Genomic DNA, 12,545 nt, shown 5'->3' on the forward strand with positions numbered 1-12,545 from the left:
GAATGGGAGGGAGGGAAGGGGGAGCAAAAGTAAAGGCCGGACCTCCAGGACCAGCACCCCTGAGGTGTGACTGGGAGAGGGGAGGAGTTCCTACATCAAGTGGGGCCCACCCACAGTTGGGGTCCAGCAGCAATAGGGAGACCCTGGGGGAGACGGTGGGGGAGGGGAGCAAAGGAACAGAAGGGAATGGGGCCAGTGCTTTCCCTGTCCACTTAGTCACCGGGAGGCCTGTTGGGCTCCTGGGCCTAATCCTCTGTCCTCGGAGCCTCCCTCCTGCCACGAAGAACCCAAGACCCACCCCTACACCCCCACCCAGGGCCCTACTTCTACACTCAGAGACCCCCTCCAACGAGCTGGGCCTAAACCCCACCCACACACCCTCACTCAGGGCCCTACCTCCAAACTCCGGAACTCCACACTCCGGAGGGCCTCCTTTCCATGCGCTGCCTCTCCCCTTCCACACAGGTCCTAAGCAGAGGCCCTGCCCGATGCTTGAACGTCACCCTGCCCCACCCACCTAGGTCCTGCCCCACCCTAAACCCTGCCCCTGCCTAAGTTCCACACCCGCCTAAACTCCACCCCCATAGCCAAGACTGTTTTTTTTGTTTGTTTGTTTTTTCCTCTTTTAGATTGGGGTTCTGTTTTACCTTCTTGATTCATTGTTCTTGATTCTTTTATATTTTTATTTTTCCTAATAAATCTTCTATTTTTCTAAATTTATTTTATTCTTTATACTTTGTTATTGTTCTTTCTTTCTGGCTCCCCCCTACCCCCTTTTTTTTTCTTTTTTCTGTTGTGGTTTTATTTTACTTTGTTGCAGTTGTTTCAGTTATAGTTTATTTTTCCTAATATATATTTTATCTTTCTAATTTTATTTGTTTTTTATTCTTTGATATTGTACAGCTCCTTTTTTTCTTTCTTCCCCCCCCTCTTTTTTTTTTACTACGCCATGAAGCTTGCGGTATGTTTGTTCCCAGGCCAGAGGTCAGGCCTGAGCTCCTGTGGTGGGAGCTCTGAGTCCAAACTGCCGGACTAACAGAGAACCTCAGACCCCAGGGAATATCCATCGGAGTGAGGCCTCCCAGAGGTCCTCATCTCAGCACCAAGACCCAGCTCTATCCAACTGCCTGCGAACTCCAGTGCTGGACGTCTCAGGCCAAACAACCAGTAAGACAGGAATACAGCACCACCCATAAAAAAAAAAAGAAATGACAAAAAAAAAATGTTACAGACGAAGGAGCAAGGTAAAAACCTACAAGACCAAAATAAATGAAGACAAAATAGGCAACCTACCTGAAAAAGAATTCAGAGTAATGATAATAAAGATGATCCAAAATCTTGGAAACAGAGTGGAGAAAATACAAGAAACATTTAACAAGGATCTAGAAGAACTGAAGAGCAAACAAACAGTGATGAACAACACAATTACTGAAATTAAAAACACTCTAGAAGGAATCAATAACAGAATAACTGAGGCAGAAGAATGGGTAAGTGAGATGGAAGATAAAATGGTGGAAATAACTGCTGGGGAGCAGAATAAAGAAAAAAGAATGAAAAGAATTGAGGACAGTTTCAGAGACACCTGGGACAACATTAAACGCACCAACATTCGAATTATAGGGGTCCCAGAAGCAGAAGAGAAAAATAAAGGGGCTGAGAAAATATTTGAAGAGCTTATAGTTGAAAACTTCCCTAACATGGGAAAGGAAATAGTCAAGTCCAGGAAGCGCAGAGAGTACCATACAGGGTAAACCCAAAGAGAAACATGCCGAGACACATATTAATCAAACTATCAAAAATTAAATACAAAGAAAAAATATTAAAAGCAGCAAGGGAAAAGCAACAAATAACATACAAGGGAATCCCCATAAGGTTAACAGCTGATCTTTCAGCAGAAACTCTGCAAGCCAGAAGGGAGTGGCAGGACGTATTTAAAGTGATGAGAGAGAAAAACCTACAACCAAGGTTACTCTACCCAGCAAGGATCTCAATGAGATTCGATGGAGAAATTAAAACCTTTACAGATAAGCAAAAGTTAAGAGAATTCAGCACCACCAAACCAACTTTACAACAAATGCTAAAGGAACTTCTCTAGACAGGAAACACAAGAGAAGGAAGAGACCTACAAAAACAAACCCTGGGCTTCCCTGGTGGCACAGTGGTTAAGAACCTGCCTGCTAACGCAGGGGACACAGGTTTGAGCCCTGGTCCGGGAAGATCCCACATGCCGCGGAGCAACTAAGCCCATGGGCCACAACTACTGAAGCCCGCACGCTTAGAGCCCGTGCTCTGCAACAAGAGAAGCCACCGCAATGAGAAGCCCTTGCATGGCAACCAAGAGTAGCCCCCGCTCGCCACAACTAGAGAAAGCCCGCACGCAACAACGAAGACCCAATGCAGCCAAAAATAAAAATAAATAAAATAAATAAATTTATAAACAAACAAACAAACAAAAAAAACAAACCCAAAACAATTAAGAAAATGGTAATAGGAACAAACATATTGATAATTACCTTAAATGTAAATGGATTAAATGCTCCAACCAAAAGACATAGACTGGCTGAATGGATACAAAAACAAGACCCATATATATGCTGTCTATAAGAGACCCATTTTAGACCTAGGGACACATACAGACTGAAAGTGAGGGGATGGAAAAAGATATTCCAAGCAAATGGAAATCAAAAGAAAGCTGGAGTAGGAATTCTCATACCAGACAAAATAGACTTTAAAATAAAGACTATTACAAGAGACAAAGAAGGACACTCCATAATGATCAAGGGATCAATCCAAGAAGAAGATATAAAAATTGTAAATACTTATGCACCCAACATAGGAGCACCTCAATACATAAGGCAAATGCTAACAGCCATATAAGGGGAAATCGACAGTAACACAATAATAGTAGGGGACTTCAACACCCCACTTTCACCAATGGACAGATCATCCAAAATGAAAAAACATAAGGAAACACAAGCTTTAAATGACACATTAAACAAGATGGACTTAATTGATATTTATAGGACATTCCATCCAAAAACAACAGATTACACTTTCTTCTCAAGTGCTCATGGAACATTCTCCAGGATAGACCATATCTTGGGTCACAAATCAAGCCTTGGTAAATTTAAGAAAATTGAAATTGTATCAAGTATCTTTTCCTACCACAACGCTAAGAGACTAGATATCAATTACAGGAAAAAAACTAAAAAATACAAACACATGGAAGCTAAAAAATACGCTACTAAATAACTAAGAGATCACTGAAGAAATCAAAGAGGAAATCAAAAAATACCTAGAAACAAAAGACAATGAAAACACGATGACCCAAAACCTATGGGATGTAGGAAAAGCAGTTCTAAGAGGGAAGTTTATAGCAATACAATCCTACCTCAAGAAATAAGAAAAATCTCCAATAAACAACCTAACCTTACACCTAAAGCAATTAGAGAAAGAAGAACAAAAAAAACAAACCCAAAGTTAGCAGAAGGAAAGAAATCATAAAGATCAGATCAGAAATAAATGAATAAGAAATGAAGGAAATGATAGCAAAGATCAATAAAACTAAAAACTGGTTCTTTGAGAAGATAAACAAAATTGATAAACCATTAGCCAGACTCATCAAGAAAAAAAGGGAGAAGACTCAGATCAACAGAAATAGAAATGAAAAAGGAGAAGTAACAACTGACCCTGCAGAAATACAAAGGATCATGAGAGATTATTACAAGCAACTATATGCCAATAAAATGGACAACCTGCAAGAAAATGGACAAATTCTTAGAAAAGTGCAATCTTCCGAGACTGAACCAGGAAGAAATAGAAAATATTAACAGACCAATCACAAGCACTGAAATTGAAACTGTGATTAAAAATCTTCCAACAAACAAAAACCCAGGACCAGATGGCTTCACAGGCTAATTCTATTAAACATTTAGAGAAGAGCTAACACCTATCCTTCTCAAACTCTTCCAAAATATAGCAGAGGGAGGAACAATCCCAAACTCATTCTACAAGGCCACCATCAAAACCAGACAAAGATGTCACAAAAAAAGAAAAATACGGGCCAATATCACTGATGAACATAGACACAAAAATCCTCAACAAAATACTAGCAAACAGAATGCAACAGCACATTAAAAGGATCATACACTACGATCAAGTGGGGTTTATCCCAGGAATGTAAGGATTCTTCAATATACGGGAATCAATCAATGTGATACACCATATTAACAAATTGAAGGATAAAAACCATATGATAATCTCCATAGATGCAGAAAAACCCTTTGACAATTCAACACCTATTTATGATAAGAACTCTCCAAAAAGTAGGCTTAGAGGGAAACTACCTCAACATAATAAAGACCATATATGACAAACCCACAGCCAACATCGTTCTTAATGGTGAAAAACAGAAACCATTTCCTCTAAGATCAGGAACAAGACAAGGTTGCCCACTCTCACCACTATTATTCAACATAGTTTTGGAAGTTTTAGCCACAGCAATCAGAGAAGAAAAAGAAATAAAAGGAATCCAAATTGTAAAAGAAGAAGTAAAGTTGTCACTGTTTGCAGATGACATGATACTATACATAGAGAATCCTAAAGATGTTACCAGAAAACAACTAGAGCTAATTAATGAATTTGGTAAAGTAGCAGGATACAAAATTAATGCACAGAAATCTCTTGCATTCCTATACACTAATGATGAAAAATCTGAAAGAGAATTTAGGGAAACACTCCCATTTACCATTGCAACAAAAAAGAATAAAATACCTAGGAATAAACCTATCTAAGGAGACAAAATACCTGTATGCAGAAAACTATAAAACACTGATGAAAGAAATTAAAGATGATACAAACAGATGGAGAGATATACTATGTTCTTGGATTGGAAGAATCAACATTGTGAAAATGACTGTACTACCCAAAGCAATCTACAGATTCAATGCAATCCCTATCAAACTACCAATGCCATTTTCCACAGAACTGGAACAATAAATCACACAATTTGTATGGAAACACAAAAGATCCTGAATAGCCAATGCAATCTTGAGAAACAAAAATGGAACTCGAGGAATCAGGCTCCTGGACTTCAGACTATACTACAAAGCTGCAGTAATCAAGACAGTATGGTATTGGCATAAAAACAGAAATATAGATCAATGGAACAGGATAGAAAGCCCAGAGATAAACCCATGCAAATATGGTCACCTTATATTTGATAAAGGAGGCAAGAATATACAATGGAGAAAAGACAGCCTCTTCAGTAAGTGGTGCTGGGAAAACTGGACAGCTACATGTAAAAGAATGAAATTAGAACACTTCCTAACACCATACAAAAAATAAACTCAAAATGGATTAAAGACCTAAATGTAAGGCCATACACTATAAAACTCTTAGAGGAAAACATAGGCAGAACCCTCTATGACATAAATCACAGCAAGATCCTTTTTGACCCACCTCATAGAGTAAGGGAAATAAAAACGAAAATAAACAAATGGGACCTATTGAAACTTAAAAGCTTTTGCACAGCAAAGGAAACCATAAACAAGACTAAAAGACAACCCTCAGAATGGGAGAAAGTATTTGCAAACGAAGACCTAAATAGACATTTCTCCAAAGAAGATATACAGATGGCCAACAAATACATGAAAAGATGCTCAACATCACTAATCATTAGAGAAATGAAAATCAAAACTACAATGAGGTATCACCTCACACGGTCAGAATGGCCATCATCAAAAGATCTACAAACAATAGATGCTGGAGAGGTTGTCGAGAAAAGGGAACCCTCTTGCACTGTTGGTGGGAATGTAAATTTATACAGCCACTATGCAGAACAGTATGGAGGTTCCTTAAAAAACTAAAAATAGAACTACCATGTGACCCAGCAATCCCACTACTGGGCATATACCCTGAGAAAACCATAATTCAAAAAGAGTCATGTACCACAATATTCATTGCAGCACTATTTACAATAGCCAGGACATGGTAGCAACGTAAATGCCCATGACAGATGAATGGATAAAGAAGATGTGGCACATATATACAATGGAATATTACTCAGCCATAAAAAGAAACGAAACTGAGTAATTTGTAGTGAGGTGGATGGACCTAGAGTCTGTCATACAGAGTGAAGTAAGTCAGAAAGAGAAAAACAAATACTGTATGCTAGCACATATATATGGAATCTAAAAAGAAAATGGTTCTGATGAACTTAGGGGCAGGACAGGAATAGAGACACAGATGTAGAGAATGAACTTGAGGACATGGGGAGGGGGAAGGGTAAGCTGGGACAAAGTGAGAGAGTAGCATTGACATATATACACTACCAAATGTAAAATAGCTAGCTAGTGGGAAGCAACTTCATAGCACAGGGAGATCAGCTCGGTGCTTTGCGACCACCTAGAGGAGTGGGATAAGGAGGGTGAGAGGGAGACACAAGAGGGAGGGGATATGGGGATATACGTATGCATATAGCTGATTCACTTTGTTGTACAGCAGAAACTAACACAACACTGTAAAGCAATTATACTCCAACAAAGATGTTAATAAAAAAAGAGTAAACATTTAAAAAAAAAAGCCATTTTTCTCGTTCCTCCAGAACTCTATCTCTGTATTTCTTTTTGACATTGATGCACAGAGAGCCAAGATTTTGGCAACAACAGCTCATTTCTTTTTAGTGCTGAATAATATTCCATTGTCTGGATATATCTTAGTTTATCCATTCACCTACTGAAGGACATCTTGGTTGCCTTCAAGTTTTGGCAATTATGAATAAAGCTGCTACAAACATCCGTGTGCAGGTTTTTGTGTGGACATAAGTTGTAACTTTGGGTAAATACCAAGGAGTGTGATTGCTGGATCATACAGTAGATAGAGTATGTTAAGTTTTGTAAGAAACTTGCTAAACTGTTTCCATAGTGGTCTACCATTTTGCTTTCCTTTAAACCTGTTTTTCACATGACATTTTTACTATTGAAATTTCACCTGGATATACCTAGATGGTCTGGTCTGGCCTGGCCTGTCCTGGCCTCTTCAGATAGTTTGCCTAGTACTCGGTGCAACTTTTGATCTAAAGACAATTCTTCAGGTAGGAAATTTTCTTTATTTCTTTAACAATTGTTTCTCCATGGGCTCTGTTCTCTACTTCTGGAATGTCTATTATGCAAGTATGCAGTTGACCCTCCAACAACATGTGTTTGAACTGCATGGGTCCCCTTACACGTGGGTTTTGTTTCCAGTACTAAATACTACAGTACTGCACGATCCATGGTTGGTTGAATGGTGGATGCAGAACCTCTGATATGGAGGGCCACCTATAAAGTTATAGGTGATTTTCGACTGTGGATGGGTTGGTGCCCCTGACCCCCCATGTTGTTTAAGGGCCAACTGTGTTTGATTTCCTGGGCATTTCTTCTCTCCCTCTTTCTTTATTCTTTTTCAGAGTTATGGGGAAGGTTTTCAAAGCAGTCTTTCTTGAGTGGTTTTTAATTTAAAAGTAAATTTCTTGTTTTACATATTTCCCAAACTCACGTATGGACCGACCTTTTGAATATTATTTAGAATATAAATCTGAGAATTTTACTAAGTGTCTGTTTTCAAGATTCTAGCAATTCTGGTAGTAAGGATACAATACCTTATATCTTTTTTCATGTGTCTAGTAATTTTTCTTTATTTATCCCCTTTACAGAAGGACCTACCTAGATCTATGTTTGTTTGGGATTAGAATTTGAAGTGGTTCTAGAAAAGATTATGCAGATTATTTTCAAGCATGTTGGTTCCAGGCAATGGAGAAAGGGAAAAAAAAGCCCACTTGTTTATGGTGTAGTTTTCTAGGTAGGGGCATCCAGTTGGCCATGATTAGTGCAGGGAGGGCTCTTGAGAGAAGTTTGCCACTGCGCTGGGCAACTTCTTTTCAGTATTTATAGAGGCAGCTCAAGGTTTGCTGGAGGAATGTCTCCTTTCTCTAACTGGCATAAGCACACAGGTTAGGAACCTTCTGGCCAATGTCTCTGCTTTTATGTGCAAACCAAAAGATGGGCTAAGTCTTGGCCAACTACCTTGCGAGCAGACACTTTTGCAGTTCCCAGCATCACCCAAAATGTCTCCTGCCTGTGCCAACCTCACCCTAATGCATAGTCCTGGCTGTCTATCATGGGGCTTAGGGTGGCTCTGCTGGGGCAGCCCCTCAGTCGGGCTCCCTGGTGATGCCCTTCCTTAGTCAATACATCCATCGGTCTGGTTCCATCTGCACTAGATCTTGTAGAAATTCCTTACAGTTTCTGGACCAGAATTTGGGACAGAGAGGAGTTAAGAGGATGGGTTCAAATTAAGATCTATAAGCAAAGATCAGGGAACTATAACTTGACAGGTCCGAATACAAAACTGATTTATTTACAGTGTCACCGCTAGGTGGTGCCACACCAATTAGTGAAAACAATGGTTGCTGTCATGGGACAACCGAAAACCACTTGCAGCCAGTACAAGCACAAGTTTGTGAGCTTGTAGGGAACTTGTGTGCACTTGTGCACTTGCGTATAAATGTGTGCACACACAACTCTTGGCGCATGAGTTTGCTTTCCGTGCAATGTTGGTTTACAAGTGTACACATGTGTGCAAGTCCATGCAGAGGCCTGTGCACTCTGGAGAGCATGGGCGTGAAGCTAATGATATGAACTCCAAAAGTCTTGACCCATCAGCCGTATGTATTGTCTGGAACTCTGGCCCCTCATCTTGGAAGGCTGCTTGTGGAGCGTGCAGAAGCCCCGACCCTAAGGGAGAAATACAGCGACAACGCCACGGGACAGCTTTTCTGAGGCAGGGAATCCCTAGACACAGCCACACATCCTCTAAGGTCATCAGTCCTGCAAGCCCTCCAAGGAGGTCTCAGTCACTTGTGACATCCTGGAGGACCATGGTCTCAACACCTTCCCGAGTGCCCAAAGCTTCAAATCAAATGCCCACCTTGGGGTTGTATCTTCTGTCCAGATGGGGAGTGACCCTGCACTTAAGAAAATAAATGTGTGTGTATGTGTGTGTAGGATGGGGAGCTCCCCTAATTCCCTGCTCCCCACAAAGTCATCCAAATCCACACACCCTTTCCCTGTTATCTCTGTGGACGGTCCTCAGCTGATCTCAGCTCTCACTCTGGAGCACCCCCTCACTCCAGGAATCGTGCTGTCTTGATTATTTGCTGTCTAGAATAGCCCACAAAGCTGGGGTACCTTAGGCAAGTCCCCTCCCTCAGTTTCTCTGGCTCTCAGTGAGGGTTGGGTCTGCATGATTCCAAGAGGCCCTTAGTGCTGACTGGAGTTCTGCCAGTGGCAGGGCCCTGCCCCGCTCCCGTGGCTGGCATGGAGTGGGAGTCTCCTTGCAGAAGCTCCCAAGAAGGAGAAAGTTCTGTTTGGCTTCCTCCTCCTCCTTCCAGCACACTTCCCTCCTAACAGGCCCCCAGGGAAGGCAGCTGGGCTCGCAGGCCTCTAGAAGCCACAGGGGGGAGTTCTCACTTGAGCATCATTAAAAGTTCAAGTGGCTTCCTCCCTCCACACTCACCCCACCCCCCACCCCCCCGCCCCAGGGTGAAAGCCCCAGGACTCATTAGACCCGCTGCCTCCAGAGCCCAATTTGGTTGAAGGGAATGCTTGGCTTTTCCATCCAGAGGAGGTTTGCCCTAAGGGTTTGGGGCTTCCCTGAGAGAGCTCGTCTCAGATTGAGGTCAGAGAGGGAAGGTCCCCAGAGGTCACCTCTTACCCTGGCACTTTTCCAGAGGAGGAAACAGGCTGCAGGGGAGGGGCTTGTCCAAGGTCCCACAGAGGTGGGCTCACTGTGGAGGGCCCCCGGGCGTCCGTGGTCTCAGGATGGAGATGCAGAGCTGGGGGCTTCAGGGAGGCCCTGCAGCATGTGAGCAAGAGCTGTGAGAACAGTCCGACAAGCCCACAGCAGAAGGGGCTGCCCGGGGAGATAGTGGGCGCCCATCCCTGGACATGTGGGTGGGACGGGTAAGCGCTTGTCTAGATGAACAGAGGATTCAGGACCAGGACGGGGAGAGGGATCCGAAACTGCTCAGGTCCTGCCCCCTCTGTAAATTCTCCCCCAGGCAGGAATGGCGTGTCACAACTGCTGGGCAGGGAGGCTGGGGTGGAGCGAGGGCCTGCCGTTTATGGCCAGTTGGGCCTGTTGGTTGGAAGCCAGGAGGCTGGCACTGGGCCCTCTCTGACCTCAGCGGCCTCCTTCCTGCCTCCTGCAGCCCTGGGCTAACACCCAGACCCTCTTAGCTCCCAGATCCAGCAAGACCGAGGACGCAGAGACAGTTGTTCAGCTTCCCTGGATGATAAAACCCTGCCTGCGGGGCCTGCCTGAGGTCCGGAAGTGTGGGACAATTGCACGATAGAACCTGACTAGTCCAGGAGGCCTCTGTGGGCTGCAGGACAGGGAGCCGCAGACTCTCAGATGGCACGAGGTCTCCCAAGTCGACTGGTGCAAACTCCACTGCCTTAATATCAGTGGCAAACGTGTCAGGACCTGGTTTAAGTGCCTTATAAATCTTAACTCCTTGAATCCTCAGAAAACCCTATGAGGAAATGTACTCTAATGAGCCATTTTACAGATGAAGAAACTGAGGCGCAGAGAGTTTAGGAAACTTGTGCACAATCACAGGGCTAGTGAGTCATGTGGTTCGAGAACCCATGTGCTGTGCTCTAAGAGAGGAGGGAGCAGAGGCCCAGGGAGGGGACAGAGCTGGCCCAGTCACTTGGCCAAACGGCAGGATTGGGGGCGTAGACTCTTATCTCCAGCCTCCGGCCTCTCCCCGCCCCGCAGCCCCTCCTTTCAGCTCCTCTGTCCCGACCAAGCCTCGCTGTGGGCCTCCCCAGAGCTAACAGTGGCCAGGCCTCCCCTTGGCTGGCAGCTCCAGCCCAAAGAGGCTGCACCCACATTCCCTGGCTGCTCTCCAGCCCACAGGAGCTGAGAAAACAAAGTCCAGTGACTGTGAGGGCTGAGCAGAGGCTGCCGAAGGGGAGGAAGCAGCGAGGAGCCGCCGAGCGGAGGCCGCTGTCAACTCCCAGATGCTGGGCCTCCTGGGGAGCACGACCCTCGTGGGCTTGATCATAGGCGCTGCTGTGGCTATTCTGCTGCTGCTGCTGCTGGCCGCCTGCTTGTACTGCAGGCAGGAGGAGCCTGACGTGGAGAGGAACCACCCCGCTGCAAGGAGAAACCGAGTCCGGTGGGCCCAGCCTCCGATCTCCTCAGGCCGGGGCCACCTGGGACGCTTGCACCATTTCCGTTATTCTGGCCGTGTGCCTCACATGCCCCACACGGCCCTCCATCACCACCATCACCTCGCCCACCACCACGCCCACCACGCCCACCAGGCCCAGCGAGGCCGCCGCTGATGCCTGAATGGCAGCCTGCCCCACCATCACCAGGATGCGGGGACCCCGAGGTTCCCGTGCAGAAGGGCACCTCTCGGTGGTGAACGTCAGGACCTGCTTGGGCTTCATTCGCCTACTGTGCCCTGTGTGCTACGGAGGCGGAGAACTGAGGAGCACCAGGGGTGGCCCTGCGCACACCGGAGGGTGACGGGGCTGAGAGCAGGGGTGGCGGTGGTCCTTTGGGGGCGGACGCCACCTTGTGACTGTAAGTCCCAGCGGGCACCAGAAGTGACGGCCAGTCTGGTGCAGGTGCACAGGGGTGCGGGGATGCGCAGAAGGTGTATCCTGCTCTCTCCGAACAGCCAGGCCTCTGGCCGGGCGTGGCTGGGAGGCGCCCTGGTAACGCCCTTTCATTTGCAGAAGGCAGTTTGAGGCTGCACAGTCAAGTCAATGGTGCCTTAGTACAAGAAAATAAAAACCGCTAAGAAGCTTTTGTGAAGAGGCTCTTGACTGTAACTCAAGTGGGAGGGAGGGAGCGGCCAGCCCTGTGTCTGCCTTGCCCTGGACCTTCCTCTCCGGTGGGAACGAGTGCCTGGTGCGGGCCCTGCAGTGGGGGAGATTGGGCGGCTCTGCAGGGCTCGTGGACAGTAGGTGAGAAGGCCTGGGGCCTGAGCTCTGATGAGGGGGAGGTTAGGGTTTGCAGGCAGCCCTGCCCAGAGAGGGCTCATAGAGAGGAGGAGCGAGGCCCTCCACGCTGGCCCCTGGGCTCTACCTCCAGGGCTCTTTTCAGTCCATCTCTAGGACAGACTGCGCTCTGGAATTGCAGAATCCCCCTTCCATGGGCTGTGCTGAATGAATGTTTCTTTGGTAACTGGGTCAGGGTTTCCTATCCAGGCCTTGAGTCTCCGGCCAGCCTGACCCACCGGTGCGTGGCTGGCACTGTGTCTGGGAGGGAGGGTGTGGTGCTGGGTGGCCTTGGGAGAGAGCTCGCCTCCTCGGAGTCTCAGTTTCCTCTTCCCTGAAATGGGATAGATGACAGAAACTTCTTGCCAAAGCCTGGAGGCCTTTTCCCAAATACCCCAGAACAGCTGACGGAATTCCAAAGTGAGCACGGAAATCTTGTTCTGAGGCCTTCCCTGAGGAAGGAAGTCCCATGAGCCAGGGTGGGAAGTG

The 12,545-nt window shown here is 45.8% G+C and overlaps 1 protein-coding gene across 1 annotated transcript; it reads left to right on the forward strand.

Annotated features, from left to right (window-relative positions):
• The first annotated feature begins 10,846 nt into the window (after nucleotides 1–10,846).
• HRCT1 (histidine rich carboxyl terminus 1) lies at nucleotides 10,847–11,865 on the forward strand. Its single transcript, XM_059926485.1, has one exon. The coding sequence runs from the start codon at nucleotides 11,067–11,069 to the stop codon at nucleotides 11,391–11,393; it is 327 nt and encodes a 108-aa protein (XP_059782468.1). The 5' UTR covers nucleotides 10,847–11,066; the 3' UTR covers nucleotides 11,394–11,865.
• The last annotated feature ends 680 nt before the right edge of the window (nucleotides 11,866–12,545 follow it).

Source organism: Balaenoptera ricei, chromosome 6 (genome assembly GCF_028023285.1).
Source record: "Balaenoptera ricei isolate mBalRic1 chromosome 6, mBalRic1.hap2, whole genome shotgun sequence".
NCBI lineage: Eukaryota > Metazoa > Chordata > Mammalia > Artiodactyla > Balaenopteridae > Balaenoptera > Balaenoptera ricei.

Excerpts from the sequence above, each read along its gene's own strand:
- HRCT1 (XM_059926485.1), top strand. The coding sequence starts at position 11,067 with ATGCTGGGCCTCCTGGGGAGCACGACCCTCGTGGGCTTGATCATAGGC.